General features: G+C 50.4%; 2 protein-coding genes across 2 annotated transcripts; one reads left to right on the top strand and one right to left on the bottom strand.

The window, feature by feature from the left end:
- Nucleotides 1-307: 307 nt before the first annotated feature.
- LOC118672495 (intercellular adhesion molecule 5) lies at nt 308-6056 on the top strand. The gene is made up of 7 exons (XM_036342201.1): nt 308-464; nt 1687-1953; nt 2812-3132; nt 3388-3666; nt 4328-4597; nt 5252-5494; nt 5691-6056. Exons 1-7 carry the CDS (start codon nt 410-412, stop codon nt 5879-5881), a joined length of 1626 nt encoding a protein of 541 aa, XP_036198094.1. The 5' UTR covers nt 308-409; the 3' UTR covers nt 5882-6056.
- A 4881-nt stretch (nt 6057-10937) lies between these two features.
- On the bottom strand, nt 10938-14897 carry LOC118671432 (somatotropin-like). Its single transcript, XM_036339615.1, has 5 exons — nt 14884-14897; nt 12178-12385; nt 11844-11960; nt 11508-11669; nt 10938-11184 (listed from the first exon to the last, which is right to left on the bottom strand). Exons 1-5 carry the CDS (start codon nt 14895-14897, stop codon nt 10984-10986), a joined length of 702 nt encoding a protein of 233 aa, XP_036195508.1. The 3' UTR covers nt 10938-10983.
- Between the last annotated feature and the right edge of the window lie 3251 nt (nt 14898-18148).

Below are 18148 nucleotides of genomic sequence, written 5' to 3'. Positions count from 1 at the left end.
TGCAGGACAGTGCTAGATAAACACCATCAGATTTTATCCCTCTAAACTTTGTTTTTCATGGTTCCATGCTAACAGCCTTCTTCTGTTGACTCAAACAGAAGCAAACATGTAAACAGACAAGTGCGATACACGCTTATACAGGACTTCCACGTAATCTAATATTCCCTATTATTTTCCTGCGTCTTTTTGCTATATGCATAAACCAACCCAAAATACAAGCAAGATGTTCTTTTCATATCACCCACACCACTGACACTCTTGCTGCAGCTTCTCCAAACTATGTAAGGTTTCAGGAAAGGAGCTGGCTTTAAAAAATACCAAAGAAATAATTTTCTGTATCTTTTTTTTTGGTCACTTTCTCCAGCATTGTTCTTTTCGTTCTCTCCAGCTGTTGGCCTTTCTCATAAGGATGGAAATGCTACTCTTTGGTGTCTGGGCCCTGCTGGCTTTAATCTCTTTCCCAGGTGAGGCTATTTGGAAAAGTTTCTTTAGCTAGTATGTGTCAGGACACAGGTGGCTGGTCAATGAGGGAAAGGACAGGAAGTCCTGAACAGGGAAACACTCTAGTATTATTGCCCCCTGGACTCTTGGGAGAAATATCTATTCCTTTCATCACTAGGACACAGAATCTAGGTGTCTCTGACTGTATTAGGATAACCCAGGGCTGTCCTACTTTTCTGCTCTTAAAAAAATAGTTTTACTTCCTTGTTGCCACCCTCTGTGTCATGAAGAGCCACAATAGGACTTTGATAGGATAGTGCCCATAGCTCAGTTATGAGGAGTGAGTTCTCTGAATGATTAGAAAGGAACTGAGCCTTAGTGGGTAACATTGCCACGGGAGTGCCTATTCCCAGAGGGGACTGGTATTTGGGAGATGAAGTAGGTGGGCTTGGAGTAGCTAAAGGGGACTGTAGGGAAGCTTTCATCAGGCATCTAAAATTTACCTGAGCGAGACCTTTCTCACTGCGCCTGAGATTTCCCTAACAGACTTAAGCATTCAAAAACATCTGTTGCTTTAGCACCAGAGCAAAATGGAACAGTCTCACTGGGAGAAGAGGTGAAAAGTGCCATGGAAAATGAGTGACCCTGGGAGTCACATTTAGAAACTCGTGGTCCTCATAACTTAGTGTGCATTAGGGTCGCCAGGAGTGCTTGTTTTGTTCACCTGCACATTTCCAGGTGCCACCTTCACGAGTTTTTAACCATTCAGTCTGAGGTGGAGCTAGAATTTGTAGTTTTACAAGCATTCCAGGTGATTCTGGTGATGGTCATTTTTAGGCCATATGGTTTGAGAGAAACACTGCTTTGAGATAAAACAAAGCTCTTTTTTAGGGGTCTAATAACCCCAGCAGCCAGTTGGGTCCTCAGCAGCCAATCCTGAGAGCTTCAAAGATTTCCGGAAATTTAGGAAGAGAATGGCTTCCTGAGCATAAGTTTTTAGCAACTCCATAGTTCCCACAGTGACACTAATGGGGAAATCAGATCCCAAGAAAGATGATGAGTGGAGGGAATGATGGTGGAATCAGGGTCCTAACTTGTTCATTAAGGGTCTTTTTGTCTAGTCCCCGTACTTTTTCATTCAGGGTAGGTTTCCTATTCTCTGTAACTAGATAACTAGGCTCTGTAGTTTGTGAGGGTCTTGTGTTCTTCACCAAAGTCTTTGGCATATATGATTGATCATTTCAGGGGCCACAGAAGGGCTATTTGAGGTCTCTGTTTGGCCAGATCAGGCTCTGGTAAAGTTTGGAGAATCCCTAGTGGTCAACTGCAGCACTAACTGTCCAGACCCAGGACCCAGCGGAATTGAGACCTTCTTAAAGAAAACCCAGGTGGGCAAAGGGCCTCAGTGGAAGGAGTTTCTCCTGGAGGATGTCACCAAGAATTCCATTCTGCAGTGCTTCTTCTCTTGCGCAGGGATCCAAAAGGACAGAAGCCTGGGCATCACCGTGTATCGTGAGTGGGGCTGAGGGCTGGGCAGGAAGAGAATGGGGGGACGTGACTGCCTTCTTTAGGGAAACATTGGACAGAGATTTCTTTCAGAGGAGAGAGTTAGGGCTCTTAATAAAGATTTCCATCATATTGTAGGAATTATAGAGCCAATTACTTCTATTTACCTTTGGTGTAGGCTTTTAAATTAGGAGCATACCATAGAGTGCGTGCAAACATCTGTGCTGGAGAATACATTCAAATACAAGGGGAATATGCTAATAATGCTCACTTACAAATAATCAAAAAGTATAAAATGAGTGCTCAATTATTTGCCACAAATCCTTAGAGTAAATAGGGATTGGAGATGGAGTGTCTTTGTGGGCTGGGTTGGAGAAGTGTTCATGGGAGAGGAGACCCTTGAGCTTCACTCCTGCAGACTAGTTAGGATCGGAATTGATGGAGGTGGTGAGAAGGGTCTTTCAGGTGGGCAGATAGTATTGGCAAAGATATGGCTTTAAGAATAAGTGTGCTCACTGTGGGGGTAAGAGCATGGTTAACTTGGGTGTAGTTTTTGTGTGATGCTAAGGAGCCCCTCAGAAGCTGCTCACACCTCTGAAGCACTCTGGTAAGAGATAAAAGCTCTCCAAATGGCAGCAACCATCAAAGCAAGGCACCCCTCTGCATCTCAGTTCTTGGTTATGGCTGTAGCCACCTTTCATGGGCAGAAGAAGAGCCAAAGGCTAACTTGTCCCGTCTGACACTGTTGATCAGATGGTTTAATGGTAGCAGTCACCTTCTAGCACAGGCTGCCTGTCCTATACCATTTCTTTCTGGAGAGGTGAGTAGCCTTCTCTCATCAAACCTGCATTTTTGTCTTAAAAGAGCCACCGGAGCAGGTGATCCTGGAGTTGCTGCCTGCGTGGGTGGCCTTGGACGAAGTCTTTACAGTGAAGTGCCATGTGCCCAGGGTAGCACCCCTGGAGAACCTCACCCTGACCCTTCTCCAGGGTAACCAAGAACTACATAGAAAGACCTTTATGAGTTTGGCTGTGGCCTCCCAGAGAGCTGAGGTCACCATCATTGCCAAAGCACAAAGGGAGGACCACAGGTGCAATTTCTCCTGCCATGCAGAACTGGACCTGAGGTCACATGGTGGTGGGCTCTTTCACTCCAGCTCAGCCAGCAAGCTGCTCCAGATTTTTGGTGAGTTGGAGCTCAGGCGTGGAAGGAATCCTGAGGCTCATTGTCCTCATCTTACCTTGGCCTTGAGGACTAAGTTCCCACAGGGTTTAGGATGAGGGTGTGAGGGTAACTGAGCTTCACCTCATCTTGGGCTTTAAACTCACCCTGGGGGACAGAGAGCTTGTTGCCCTCCTCCCTTCCTACATCGTGGGGTCCTATGTGACATGATTTACCATGGGTTTCCTCCTTTCTTTCCTTTTCCTCATTTCTTGGCAGAATTTTCTCAGCGTCCCCAAATCTGGGTCTCCCCACTTATGGAGGTTGAGACAGCAGAGACTGTGAGCTGTGGGATGGCGAGAGTGTTCCCAGCCAAAGAGTTAATGTTCCAGATCTTCTTGGGGGACCAGGAGCTGAGCCCCTTCCTCTCCTGGGAGGGAGACACCGCATGGGCCAATGCCACTGTTCGGGCCATGGAGACTGGTGATCAGGAGCTGTCCTGCCTTGTATCTCTGGGTCCGATGGAACAGAAAACAAGAGAACTAGTGCATGTCTATAGTAAGTTACCGGCTTCTTCCCTTCCCCGTAAGGGTTCTCTGCCCCTGAAAATGCCTGCAATAAAGCCTTGGGGATTTTCTGATCAGTGCAGGCAGACTGGAAACATGCATCGAGACAGGAGCTTTTTGCAGCCTTCATCCTGTTTGCTTAGGCCAGTGGTCGGCAAACATTAGTCAACAGAGCCAAATATCAACAGTACGACGATTGAAATTTCTTTTGAGAGCCAAATTTTTTAAACTTAAACTATATAGGTAGGTACATTGTTATTAACTTAATTAGGGTACTCCTAAGGCTTAGGAAGAGCCACACTCAAGGGGCCAAAGAGCCGCAGTTTGCCGACCACGGCCTTAGGCCATGCTACTCAAATGCTTGAACTCCTTTCTAGAAACAGTCATCTGAGTGAGGAGGAAATCTGTAAGATGAAAGACATCTTGCTATCCTTGCCAAGGGACGTAGCCAAAGGTGGGCACGCCAGTTTCTTGTAGGAAAAGCTCTCAAATTCCTAAAGCACCTTGTTGCTCCTGCCATTCAGCGCAGAGCAACAACAGTCTCCACAGCCTTCCCCTTGTTGTCTGTCTACCCGAGGGACGCCAGCAGCAGCAAGAGTGCCCAAGGCGCTGCCAGTTTGGAGAAAGATGTGTGGTTGTCTTTTTCCTTATAGGCTTCCCTCCACCAATCCTGGAGATAGAAGAATTATACCCACCGGCAGGGACAGATATTAACGTGACCTGTGCAGGGCATGTGTTAACATCACCCAGCCCTACTCTTCGACTACAGGGAGCCCCAGACCTCCCTGCCCCTGGGGAGCCTGCCTGGCTTTTACTTACCGCCAGGGAGGAAGATGATGGCCGAAATTTCTCCTGTGAGGCCTCTTTGGAGGTTCAGGGTCAACGGTTGATCAAAACCACCACAGCCCAGCTCCATGTCTTATGTGAGTACTGGCCCTATCTTTCTTTTCAAAGCAAGGAATATTACTGTCCCTTTTCCAGAGATCTTGGCCAGCGGCTTCATTACTAGAGTTCCCACATTTTTTTCTCATTAAACAATCAAAAGAAAAAATTAAGTTAAAGTTCTCCATGCTGACCTTACCCCCAGCAAAGTGAGTGGGGAGAAACGTGAGGGAACTGGGAACAGAAGAGAGAACGCAGTTACAGCAATCAGGTGTGTGTGTGGGGGGGGAAAGGGGGCAATCACTGAGAACCCAGGAAGTAATAGTTAAGAGTTTATGCTGAGAAAGGAAATTTCCACCTAAAAATCTGTGCTTTGAAAAATAGAAAATGCTCATCTCTGGTTCACCACTACCCACATTCTCACTCACTAAGAAGCAGGGGCCCCAGAGCCACCATTAATGGAGCAGTCAGATCATTTAGTCACAGTCCGTGAAAATGCCTGGTGCTGCACCTCAGTCAGACTCCCTGGCAGTAGGGACGGAAGAAAAGGAGAGAGGCTCAGAGCAGGGAGCGGATGGTCCTCCTCTTGGGTGGAGGGGAGACAGCATTTGGATTAGAGGGAGAGGTGAGCATGACTAGTGAGGAGGGAAGGTGCACACTGAACTCTGTTTCTTCTGGGTCTCTCTTTTCCCCAGACAAGCCTCGGTTAGAGGAATCTGGTTGCCCTGGCAACCAAACATGGCTGGAAGGCATGGAACAGAAGCTTGCCTGTGTCCCAAAGGGAAACCCAACTCCATCGTTGGTATGTACCTGGAATGGAGTGATCTTCGACTTTCAAATGCCACAGAAGGCAACCCAGAACCACACTGGAACCTACTGCTGCACAGCCACTAACCAGCTGGGCTCTGTCAGCAAAGACATTGCTCTCATTGTTCAAGGTGACCATGGCTCCCCTGCTGCTAGGCCCAGGATGGGAGTCCCCCAGGGGGTGGGAGTCTTATCCAAACATGGAAAGAAGAAAGATTTCAGTGGGCTGGGGAGGAGGAGACCGAGAACTGGGCTTGGTGGGCTGGGGCAGGGTGATCCTCCTTGCCCTTGAACCCTTCCAATTCTCTGTCTTCTGTGCTTGGGCAGAACTGAATGAAGACATCAGCTCCATCGTCATCATTCTTATTGCCGCCATTGGAATAGGCGTATTCAGCATTGCACTGTATTTTAACTATCTGCCCTGCAAGATAGAGAGGAGGAAATCGCCCTATAGGCAGAAAGAGGAAGAAAGCCAGTTTGCTGTTCAAGCAGAGACATGCAACGCACATGACTGTTAAGTAGAACAGCTGTTTGGTTGAAGGTGACCTCTATTACTGGGTTTTCTAAGGGAGGAAAGGGGGTAGAGGAGAAAGGAAGAGACACCCTCTGTGTTAGGCAGTCCCATAAAGCATGCTGTGGGCCCCATGCCCCTTGTATCCAATCCATTCACAAGCTGCACTCCAACTTCACTGTAGTCACTAGGAATTTCAGTCTGTGTTCAGCTAGAGAGGACCCTCGATCCTTGCTGTATGCCTCACCAGTCCCCCAGATTAAAGAAGATGATCCTGTCTGTGCCTCATCCTTCCATTACCACTGCCCTTTGCTCCCAAATATCAGGCCGAAGAGATAGAAATGTCTCAGAAATGCACCTCATTTCTCATGGGTTCCTCATAACTAAGTGGGGACCAACAGGCCACCACCCAGCCTCCCGGGCTCTCAACCAGCCAGAAGGCCAGTAAGTTGGAAACCACCTCTCCCCGCGGGCCTCCCCGCAGGAGGTGCCCTGACCCAGCGTGCCCTCCAGACGGGAGACCGGGCGGAGAGGACGGACTCGGACACGGAGGCCTCCCGCCCCCTCGCAGCCAGTGCCCGGGGCAGGAACCCATGGTCCCTGCGGGGAGACAAGGCCCTGGCGCCGCCACCGGCAGGGACTTACCGGACAGGGCGTGGCCAAGGCACCCCTGAACCCCTGAAATCTCCCAGGAGTCCGAGGAGAAAGCCGAGGCTGTCGCTGCGGGCGCGTTCAGTTTCCACGCCCCCAACCGCGCCGATAGCAACGCCGGTCGCGTCCCTGCACCCACCGCGGTTAAAGGAGACCGGCTCCTTGGCTGCAGGGCGGGCTCCACGGTCTCCGCTCCAACCTTTGCCAGGCCAGGCTGCCCACGGCCTCTGTCCACTGTCGCTCATCCTCTCTGAGAATTTTCAAAAGTTACCATTTTATTTATTTATTTTTAAAATATATTTTATTGATTTTTTTTTTTTATAGAGAGGAAGAGAGAGGGATAGAGAGTTAGAAACATCCATGAGAGAGAAACAAAGATCAGCTGCTTCCTGCACACCTCCTACAGGGGATGTGCCCGCAACCAAGGTACATGCCCTTGACCAGAATCGAATCTGGGACCTTTCAGTCCGCAGGCTGACGCTCTATACACTGAGCCAAACCAGTCAGGGCACCATTTTATTTATTTAAAAAATATATCTTCATTGATTTCAGAGCGGAAGGGAGAGGGAGAGAGATAAAAACAGCAATGGTGTCCTAGCTGGTTTGGCTCAGTGGCTAGAGCGTTGGCTTGGGGACTGAAGGGTCCCCGGGTTCCATTCCCGGTCAAAAGGACTTACCTGGGCAATCGGGGTGCATGAGAGGCAACCAGTCAATCTGTCTCTCTCACATCAAGCCCACCTCCCTCTCTCCCACTCTCTTTGAAAAGCAATGGAAAAAAACAGCCACATGGCTGAGCATCGACCTATGAACCAGGAGGTCACAATTCGATTCCCAGTCAGGGCACATGCCGGCTTGCAGGCTGCATCCCCAGTGCGGGGTGTGCAGCAGGCAGCCGATCAATGATTCTCATCATTGATGTTTCTATCTCTCTCTCCCTCTCCCTTCCTCTCTGATATCAATAAAAATATATTTAGAAAAAAAAACATAAAAAAACAAAACACCCACAGGTGAGGATTAACGAAACAAATAAACAAAAACCAACCAAAGCAACAAACTCTTGCCTGGATTCCTCACCAGACCAATCAAATCAGAATCGCAGGGAGTGGAGGCTACCACCCCAGTTGTTTAGAAAACATTCCGGTCGTTTATAAGGTGCAGTGGAGGTTGCCATTCACTGCCAAATTGGAGAGCTGAACGGCAGAATAACATTGTTTTTTGTTTTTTGGTTTTTTTTAATCAAAGAGTTTAGGGTAGATGGCCTTTAAGGTCTTTTTAAATTCTAAAATTTTTACAAAATCAATTAACATCTTTAAAATTCTCAGCCAGCAGGGGTGGAGTTGATTCAGCTAAACCCGGAAGGAATTGAGCGGATACTCTCTGGAGTGTGGCGCCCCCTGCAGTCGATTGCTATCATGACACTTTAGAATCCTCTTACTAGTAGTGTTCCTCTCCTGCCACATTCATTCATTAAATACAGTAAAACCTCAATATAACGGACTAATTCAGGAGAGGGAGTGTCCGTTAAAGCCAAAAATCCATTATATAATAAAAGGTGGTTTTCCGAATGGGTATGTTAAAAAACTGACAAATTAGTTTACCTGCTTTTACTTATGCAGACACCTTTATGTAATTAAAATGAAATTACAGAAAAGTCTATATGTATTACTATAATTTTAAATTTATGCTAAATAGGTCTAGTGGGGTGTGCAGGAGACAGCCGATCAATGATTCTCTGTCATCCTGATGTCTGTCTGTCTCTCTCTCTCTCTCCCCCTTTCTCTTCTTCTCTGAAGTCAATAAAAATATTTTTAGAAATGCTTAAATTCTGATTTAAAAAAGAAATAAAGAAACAAGTCTAGTAAATGCATGCATATTCACCAGTCACCTTGAGTAAGCAAATGCACATGGCTGAGTGGGGCCTAGCACTTCTCAGAACACCTGCCAGCATGCATTAAAACTGCTGCAGAAAGTCACGCCACGTGACAACAGAACCAAGTACCGCACGTGATGCAGTGTGATCACGTGCAAATCATTCGTCAAACATTGTTTATGAGTGACTTGGATTTAAATATGTAGACTATAGTTGTAGTTCTGTAAAACATTTCTTTCTGTTGGCCAAATTACTACAGTGTTTTTTCCCCTAACATATGGCCTATTCGCTAAAATTTGTTAAAAATGACAGTGACTTAATAACAAAAACAATAACCTGTTAATTAAAGTTTAAGCAAATCTTGGTTAAAAGCATTTTATAATGAACAGGGTGTTAATCTTCACATAAGACATATAGACCGGAAATTTTGTCCGTTAAATTCGAAGTCTGTTAAATCAAGATCCACAAAATTGAGGGCTTACTGTACTTCTTAAGATGGCTCACATTTTCTTTTAAAACACTTATTCAAGGCTAGACATAATTATATATCTGTGCTAATGACATCAACTTCTAAAGACTGTGAGATTTCCAACAATTCTAAGGCCAAATGAGGCTCCTTGCAGAGAGATGGATTTCAGCTCAATGTAAGACAGCAGTTCTCAACCTGTGGGCTGAGACGTCTTTGGCGGTCAAATGACCCTTTCACAGGGGTCGCCTAAGACCATCCTGCATATTAGATATTTACATTATGATTCATAACAGTAGCAACATTACAGTTATGAAGTGGCAACGAAAATAATTTTATGGTTGGGTCACAACATGAGGAACTGTATTTAAAGGGCCAGAAGGTTGAGAACCACTGAAAGAGATACTTCTCTGAGAGCAGAGATTTAGTGGAATGAGTTGCCTCGTGAGCTAGCGATTCCCTTCACGCTAGTGCCTCACAAGTCAACACCATCTGCAAGGGATGCTATAGAGCAGTGGTTCTCAACCTTGGTTGCACATTAAATCACCTGGGAATCTTTTTAAAATCCTGATTTCTGGGCCTCATCCTCCGGAAATTCTGTTTCTTTGTTATGGGGTGGGGCCACAACATTAGTAACAAAGAAACAATTTCCGGAGGATGAGGCCCAGAAATCAGGATTTTAAAAAGATTCCCAGGTGATTCTAATGTGCAGCCAAGGTTGGGAACCACTGCTATGGAGTAAGATCCCTAATTTAGAAGGAATTAGGACAGGGGTGGGCAAACTTTTTGACTCGAGGGCCACAATGGGTTCTTAAACTGGACCGGAGGGCTGGAACAAAAGCATGGATGGAGTGTTTGTGTGAACTAATATAAATTCAAAGTAAACATCATTACATAAAAGGGTACGGTCTTTTTTTTTTAGTTTTATTCATTTCAAACGGCCGGATCTGGCCCGCAGGCCGTAGTTTGCCCACGGCTGAATTAGGATGACCTAAGAGGCCCGTCTAATTCCAAAACGCCATGATTTTCAAGTCAGACAATAAAAGAATAATCTAAGGCAGATGAATGGTTTCTGAGCAATAAAATGAAGCTGATTTATTCCAACTTTCACCCTCTCCCCAAAGATTTATGTTACTAAATATAAAATATTGCAAGTGAATACTGGTGAGTCCTATTCTAAAGAAAATGCATTACAGCACATACAAATCTGAACTTCCCAGGAAGACTAATTAGAAGGTGATTATTTGCAATTTAGAATCTCTCCCCCACTTTTCTTGTCCCAATTCAGATCCCAAACATTCGATTCTGTTTGTCCCAAAGCCATGTTTGCCTTGTTCCCATTTCCCAAGGGTCGTGGAGCCTGATGTGTACCTCCCTTCAGATTTCTGCACGAATGTAATTCTATGGTTTCTCTCGTTTTCTCACATGTCAGGGTGTTTTGCTTCTGTACTTAACAGCTGCCAGGCTTTCGTTTCTTCCCACCCTTGGGGGCTAGGTTTGGGTTGTGGTGCTGGGTGGGTGGCGGAAACACTCCAAGTACTTTCTAGGGGTGGCCCTGACCTGACTGCCCAGTAAGCAGGGACCATGGACCCAGCAAGTGGACTTGGCGTGTAACAGAGAGGAGTGAAGGTAACAGCTTCTTTCTAACTCAGGAAGAACCTGGCCAGTTATTCAGCGGCCTGTTTTTTTTGTGTGTGTGTGTAAATATATTTTTATTGATTTCAGAGACAGGAAGGGAGAGAGCGTTAGGAACATCAATAAGAGAGAAACATCTATCGGCTCTCTCCTTCACACCCCCTACTGGGAATCGAGCCTGCAACCCGGGCATGTGCCCTGACCCGGAATGGAACCAGCAACCTCCTGGTGCAGTGGATGACGCTCAACCAACTGAGCCACAGTTGGGTGTGGCCTGGTTCTCAATGGACCCCCCAGGTTTCCTGCAGGTTGTCCTCCCAACCTGCCACTTGCCCTGTTCGAATCCCCCACCCCCTTCACAATAGAATGACTTCTACTCAGACATTATGATGCAAATGTATTTTATTAGGAAAGGATGGTGGGCACTGGAGGGGCCCTTTCCAGGGTCAGGGGAGGCACTGGGGAGGGTCACAGAGATGGCCAGCAGCTAGAAGGCACAGCCGCTTTCCATGAAGCGGCGACACTTCGTGAACCGCAGGTACGTCTCAACCTTATGCAGGTCCTTCTTGAAGCAGGAGAGCAGCCCGTAGTTCTTGAGCACAGTGTCACCACTACGCAAGTTTGTGTCAAACCTGTCGTAGGTTTGCGTGAGGATCAGCCCTGAATGCGAGCTGCCATCTTCCAGCTCCTGCAAAAGGGAAGGAGAGACAGAAACTCAGCCCTCGCCTTGCCAGCTGCGCCTCCCTCTCCCTCGATATTCCTCCCTCCCCTCCAGGGCTTAGAGGAGTACAGGGAGGGACCCAAAGGGGAAATGAGGAGGAGGGTTTCTCCTGGGTCAAGGCTGGGCTGCTGCAAAGAGAGCGGCAGTATCGCTCTTCTCCAGCCCATGTAAGTCCCCAACCCATCAGCTAAGCCAGCTGGGGCTCCAGGCCCAGGGAAGGGCGAGCAGGCCCCAGCCCGGGGTGGGGTGGGGGGGCGGGGGGGGGGCGGGACCAGCAACACCATCCCCACCCGCATCAGGGCTTGGATGCCCTCCTCCAGGTCCTTCAGCTTCTCATAAATGCCGTTGGAGATGCCCAACAGCAGGCCGCTGGTGAAGGACCTGCTGAGGGCCTGCATGGGCCCCAGCCACGACTGGATGAGTAGCAGCGAGAAGCGGAGCAGCTCCGTGTCCTGCGGGGAGAGGGTGGATGGTGGGCACCTGGCAGCCCCGCCAACGCTGGCTTCTGCCGGCCTCCCCCACCGTCCCACCGCCCTCCGCCACCTCCGCCACCTTGAGGAGAAGGCAGCCCAGGGCCCGGGCGGGGGGAGGCCCTGCTCCCAGGCTGGGCTATGGAGGCCACTCACGGATTTCTGCCGGGCCTCCTCCTTGCCCGTGGGGGCCGGGATGGTCTCCGAGAAGCAGTAGGCAGCCTGGGCGTTCTGGATCGAGTATCTCTGTCCCTCTGGGATGTAGGAGCGCTCCTGGGAGAGGGAATGTTCGCCCAGGTCTGAGCCAGTGCATGGTTCTCACCATCGCTTTATCGAAACCCACCCCCGCTCCCAGCTGACAGCATCTTCACTTGGATAAAACCACCCTGAACTCATCCGTTTTCTCCCCTTATGCTGGACAGGGTGGGGGGAGTGGGGAATTCAGCCCTTCCTGCCACCGCCCCACCACCCGGCTTCCCGGGTTGCTTACAAAGTCTTTGTAGGTGTCAGCAGCCAGTTGGTGCAGGTGCTGGGCCCGGAGCACAGCGTTGGCAAACATGCTGGACAAGGACATGGTGGGGAAGGCACCCACTTCCTGGGGCCAGGGCAGGCAGAGGAGGGCAAAAGCCAGGAGCAGGGAGGTCCGGGAGCCTAGAGAGACATGGAGGCCGAGGGTGGGGTCCCAGAGAGCAGGGAGCCTAAGTCTTCAGCCAGGCCTCTCCCTGCCCCAGGGGCCTTCCTTTCTCTTCCACCGCCCCCCCACCCCCGGGGACTGAGAACATTTTAAACTTGGCCAAATGTCTGGGCATGGATGTCTCATGCTCTCTTTTAGAATCCCCAAAGCCCAGGGTCAGCGCCCCATCCACCTATAGGGCTCCCGTATTGCCCCCCAGTACACAGCAAGCCCAGGGGGATTTTCGGGGTGCCTACCTGCAGCCATTACAGCCGGGTGAGTTGTCCACAGGTCCCTGAGCGGCTTGGGAGCTGGGTCCTAGGATCCTGGAATGGGTCCCTTGCGGACCCTTTTTATACCCTGGTCCCATCTCTCCCCTCTGCCCCCACCTGTTTTTTCTATGCATTTATGTACAGGCCCACTGACAGGCCTCTGCTGATGGATAATTTAGAACCTCCTCCCACGCAGGCTGTCCCCGCTCCTCTCCTGGGGTCATGTCCCCAGGCTGTTCCCCTCTCCACCGTCACCAGCCACGTGAGGGTTGCTTACACAGGGTCTCACCTAGGGAGATTACCAATCTGTCCTCTTTTTAGGAGGGGTGTGACAGAAGGGAGTCATCTGAGTCCATGTAGGGTATTGCTGTGAAGTTGTCCACCAGGTGAGGAGGGCCCACCTGGTCCCCCAAGAGGGGCTCTGTCAGGATGACTGTGCCTGCAGAGCTGTGTCAGCCCTTCCTCGCTATAGTCCTGTCCTCTTCCTTTCAGTTCCCTCCACCCACCACAGAGAATGTGTGTGTTGGAAAAGGGATCAAGACAGCAATAGTTTGGGGGCGCAGTCCAGCCCAGATTCTACCTTGGCCTCTATCACCATCCTCAAGACCATCTCACCTCCTGGTCCCTTGGACAGCTAGATGCAGTGCTAGTACTGACCACTAGAGGGCATTGGCCGGACACACTGCCCTCTCCTTTCTCTGGGTGTTGGGGCTCCCCCAGGTGGCTGGGCAAAGGACGGAAACTTTAGGTATGGGTGCTCCTTTGGACCTACACAGAGATACAAACTAAGAAGCAGAAATCCAGGGAACAGACAGGTACCACAAGTACTTCCTCCCGCGGGCCTGTCACCATCAGGGAATCTCAAAGTTGGAAGAGAACTTGAGAGTCTGAGCCTTGTCCCCAGTGCTAGAACTCAGGGCACAGCACCCTAAAAGATGCTCTCTCCACTTATGGCAGTCTTCTCCATTCTGTCTTCGTTTAATATTTGTATGAAGCTTATCAGATTGTGAAGAGCATGTCTATGCCTTCTCACATTTGACCCTCACGACCATCTTGTGAAGGAAGCATTATTATCAGCCCATTTTACAGAGGAAGAGACCGAGGTTCAGAGAGCACCTATACCTAAAGTTTGACTTGCACAAGCTACCTTGGCCAAGGCAGCAGATATCCAATATTGCCTCATCTCAAGCCCCTTCTCCCAAGCTGACTGGTTGGGCACCACTATTATTTTAACTTCACATCTCTCTGAACATGGGGATCCTGCCCCTAAACATTTTGCCTCATTTTGTCCTCTCCTAAAGGACAGATTGTTGTCCCTTATTTCCCAGGTGAGGATGGCCCAGAGACACAGGGCGCATGTTGGAGACCACACAGCAGGCAAGGCTAGGGCCGGGTAGGCTAGCACTGCTGCCTTCACCCTCCTGCCGCCCAGGGTCCTGGCTCTTTCAGCATCTGGAGGTTACCAGCATTAAATCGCCCACGGGGATAGGAGCAGGAAAGAACACTTTCTCCTTCCTTTAAACCCTTTGCCCCTGAGTCTGAGGACATTTAGCACTTGACCTGCGGGAAAACAAACAAGCAAACCCTTGTAGAGGTGGTTGGTTATGCTGTTGACAAACAACATTGAGAAGTCACAGCCACAGGTGAGTGCTTGTACCTTGCCACCTCCCCCTCGCAGGACCAGAAGGTAGAGCTCCCTTTCCTCCCATCCTTCCTGAACCGTTGCCCAGCCATGCCCTGGGTTTACTATCTGCTAGGGAGGACTCGGGGGCCTGTGGGAGCTGTTCACGCAGGACTGTCAGGTCAGCCTGAGGGGGAAGCCAAGCCAGAGGCTCTGAGGAAGGGGGAGGAGCCAGGTGGGCAGTGGAGGAGGGTCTCTGAGCTCTTCACGCCTTCTGCCTCCCCTGCCACTCCTTCCTCCCGCTACCTGGGGGAGGGGCACTGGTGTGGAACCCCTCACGACAGGCTTCTAGCTAATGCTGGAGAACTTCTATGTGAACTGTGCCCCATGGGAGGAAAGCCCAGGCCTCCTCCAGGTGTGAGGGCATAAAGCTCAAGCTGGGGAGTGCGTGAGAGCCACCTGAGCATGGCAGAGTGAGGTGTGGCTGAGGCTCCACCAGGCAGGTCACCGCCAAGAACAGAGGGGACTGGCCAGGACACGGAGCGTCTCCTCTCACCAAACCCACTTCTGCTGACCCCAGAGCTAGGTTGGCCCAGAGGACTCTGGGGACCTCCGGGGATACACCTTTACAGAAAGGTGACCATGGTGGCAACTGTTGGACCCAAAGAGGGAAGAACTGAAGGGTGTGGGGTGGACATTGGTGATCCTCTCCTCTGGTCTGGACCTTTTCAGGGCCTTTAGTGATGGAGACCACAGACATGATTCATCGCTAGTAGAAGATAAACTCTGAATGAGACAGGATTTTCCCTTTGGTGCGGGGAGTCACCTACCCTTCCTTGGGGCACCACCTGGGGCCAGAGCCCTAGCTACTCCAGGTCCAACATGGTGGCCAGTGGGGACGCTGTGCCCAGCGTCTCTGAGGTCTACCTTGAAAGGCTCAGACGAACCCCCCCATTATCTTGGAAACCATGAATTTCAGGGTGTTTCCCTTCATCTTTAAGATTTGGCCATCTCTGGGATCTCTGTACCTACTGTGGGAGCTCTCATGTCTGTTCTTGATCCAAAAGTGGCCTCTTTCAGGCTTCAGGAGCCACTCCAAGGTTCAAGGCCGTGGGGTTTACAGCCATCTCCTTGTTCACAGTCACACTCGCTCTGAGCTTAGGCACAGCCTCAGAGGGACTGGTGGCAGCTCTTTCCGCTCCCCCTTGGTCACTGGAGACCCACACTTGCCACTGCTCACTCTGTCCTGCCTTCCTCGAGGCCAGAGCCTGGGATGATCCCTGAGGACAACTTGATCCTCTCTGCTTCCAGGGTGGGTCTGAACACCGTGCTCAGGGCATTGAGTCAAAGTCTTTAGAGAATATTATGTGGGCACTCCCATGGGCTTCTCCAGGGGACATGAGGAAGGAGATCAACATTTCTGAGTGCCCACCATGTGCCAGGCGCTGTCCTGAGTGGCAGAGGGGTGAGGCCCATTTCATAGAGGACACTCAGGCTCAGAGAGATTTGCCTGGAGTCTCCCACTCCTAAGTGATGGCTGCCCAGGGCCTGGTGTTCCCACTGCGCCAGCTCTTCAGAAGCTCATTTAGGAAAGACGGTGGGGCTGCCAGGCCAGGGCAGAACTTTCCGCAGCGCAAAGCTAGCGGGGCAGCGTCTAGTCTCCGCACAGATGTTCAAGGCAGGTGGGGGCAAATGAACGCCAGGACCTGTAGCCCAGCATGAGGTCCATAGGCACTAAGAAAAGTGGCAGAAAAACAACCCGATGGGGCGTGCTTGAATGAACCACGCCACATCATCCCTCACATGTGCATTGCACGTTTCAGTGTGCATTGAGTTTTCACTTCCCTTATCTCAGCGGACCCTGGGGCTAGCCAGAGGGCTCAAGCATGGAGGACGGGTCATGGAGGGTGTTGTTTACAGCTGGGTGAGGATCTCTGAGCAACCTGGAAGTGCACAGCAAGCTGCATCACTGGGCCTACTGAGTAATTTCCACTGGATGGATTATTCTCCAGGGAGACCGGCTGATAGGGAAAGAAGTAATAAGAACCAAGGTGTGTCCAGCAGCTGTGGGAAGCCTGGGGTACTTTCCTGATCGGCCATCTCAGCTGGAAATAACTCCTGCCTCCTTTTACCTTATTTTGTGGCTAAGTGTGGACATCTTATTCCCCTTATGGGACTGTAGGCACTTTGAGGTGAATTCATGCCATTCAGTCATTCATTCATTCATTCATTCATTCATTCTCTTATTCATGTACAAATGGATTCAACAAGCAGTTGTTGCTCTTCCATATGCCAGGCACTGTACCAGGCCGATGGACATGCAGGCATACCTAGATAACAAAAGACACGATCCTTTCTCTGCCGGAGTGTACAGTCTACGCTATGGGAAGAGAGACAAGAGCAAACAAATAAATACGTAATGGTAAAATCTATACAGACATTTCACATAGGGAAAACTGCCATGAAGGAAAGAGCCAAGACATAGGGCTGAGAGGACAGTCTGAGGGTGTGGGGGGAACTGCAGCTGGCACGGTCCCAGGCTCAGGAACTCAGCAAGCATCCGCCTCATGGATTGAATGGTTAGAAGGATGGTGCCATGGAAAGAGCTCAACTACCCACCCAGCCAGGAATGACAAGGCAGGCCACACTGTGCCTCGATGTCCTTCACATAGCACAGTGATTTAAATGAACAAGTAAAAAAAAAACAACCCCAAAACAAGTGCAGAATCTCGCAATGCACGGCAATACTCCCACGAAAACGTTTAATTGAAAAAAACCAGACTCAAGGCGGGCGTGCAGATGCTGATCCCAGTGCACACGCATGTTCCACACGGACTCACAACGTTCAGAGCGTGAGCCCTAAGCGAGACCTAGCAAGGGGCCCGTCCCTCCTGCTCGTGCCATGTGAGAAAGGGGTGTTAGGGCCCAGAGAAAAGTTTCTCTCTTTCTTTTTCTTCCTTGGAAATTTGCATTAGGATCCGTCGAAATGTGTTTTCACAAACCACTCTGAACTGGGGATTGAATGCTGGTTGCATTTCCCGGGAGAGCCTTCGGGGTTGGCGACGGCAGCCGGCTGAGGGGTTCCAAGTGGAAGGTTTGTGGTGCTGGTTGTTGTGTTTGTTTGCAGCTGCGTCCCCGGCAGGTCCCTAGGGGCCATCACCAGGTGCAGCGGGGACAGCGGGGACCGACTCGGGAAGGTCACTGTCATGAGCCTGAACCAGCCACTGCGGTCATCTAAGGAGAGCCGAGCCCGCGGGCAGGATCCGGCGCCCCACGCCCTGTGTGCTGAGATGGCCTTTGAGGCCCTAAACAGAGGACCCGCCGGGCTCGACGCCTGCCCTGGCACCGACCCTACTTGCCAGTGACACCCGAACAGGGGCAGCTTTTCGCGTTTTGTTTTGTTTTTCTCTCACCTCCAATCTGCTGGAAAAACACCCAAACCCTCGGTCAGAGGGGCCCAGGCCTCGCAGCACCTGCAGCAAGAGGGCCGGAAGCCAAGCTAGCAGAGGAGGAAGCAGCCTGCCCTTGCCCCAGGGCCCCAGGGACTGGGCTGGATTCCCCCAGTGGGCAGTGGGGCATGTGCCCACCCTCAGGGCTGCATTCTGGGGAGGGCGAGGGCCAAGCAGCAGCCCAGCCAAGGCTGGACTCCTGGAGGACGCCAGGTGGGCCCTCCGGCCTGTTAGGGAGGAGCGGGGCCTTCGGGGCTTTGGGTCTGGTGAGCGATGGAGAACTGGCAACGAAGGCAGCCCTCCCAGGGAAAGCTGAGCCAGATCATGTAAATGGGCATGGAGATGCCCAATAAAATTGTATTGGCATTATGCGGTGCTCAATTTGTCAATATTTGGGGGGGGGGGTCCCAGTAAAAGATTTTGGTTCATGTTCTGGATCTTGGTGG

Source organism: Myotis myotis, unplaced genomic scaffold, assembly GCF_014108235.1.
Source record: "Myotis myotis isolate mMyoMyo1 unplaced genomic scaffold, mMyoMyo1.p scaffold_m19_p_17, whole genome shotgun sequence".
NCBI classification, from domain to species: domain Eukaryota; kingdom Metazoa; phylum Chordata; class Mammalia; order Chiroptera; family Vespertilionidae; genus Myotis; species Myotis myotis.
This window is presented reverse-complemented; position numbering and strand designations above follow the sequence as displayed.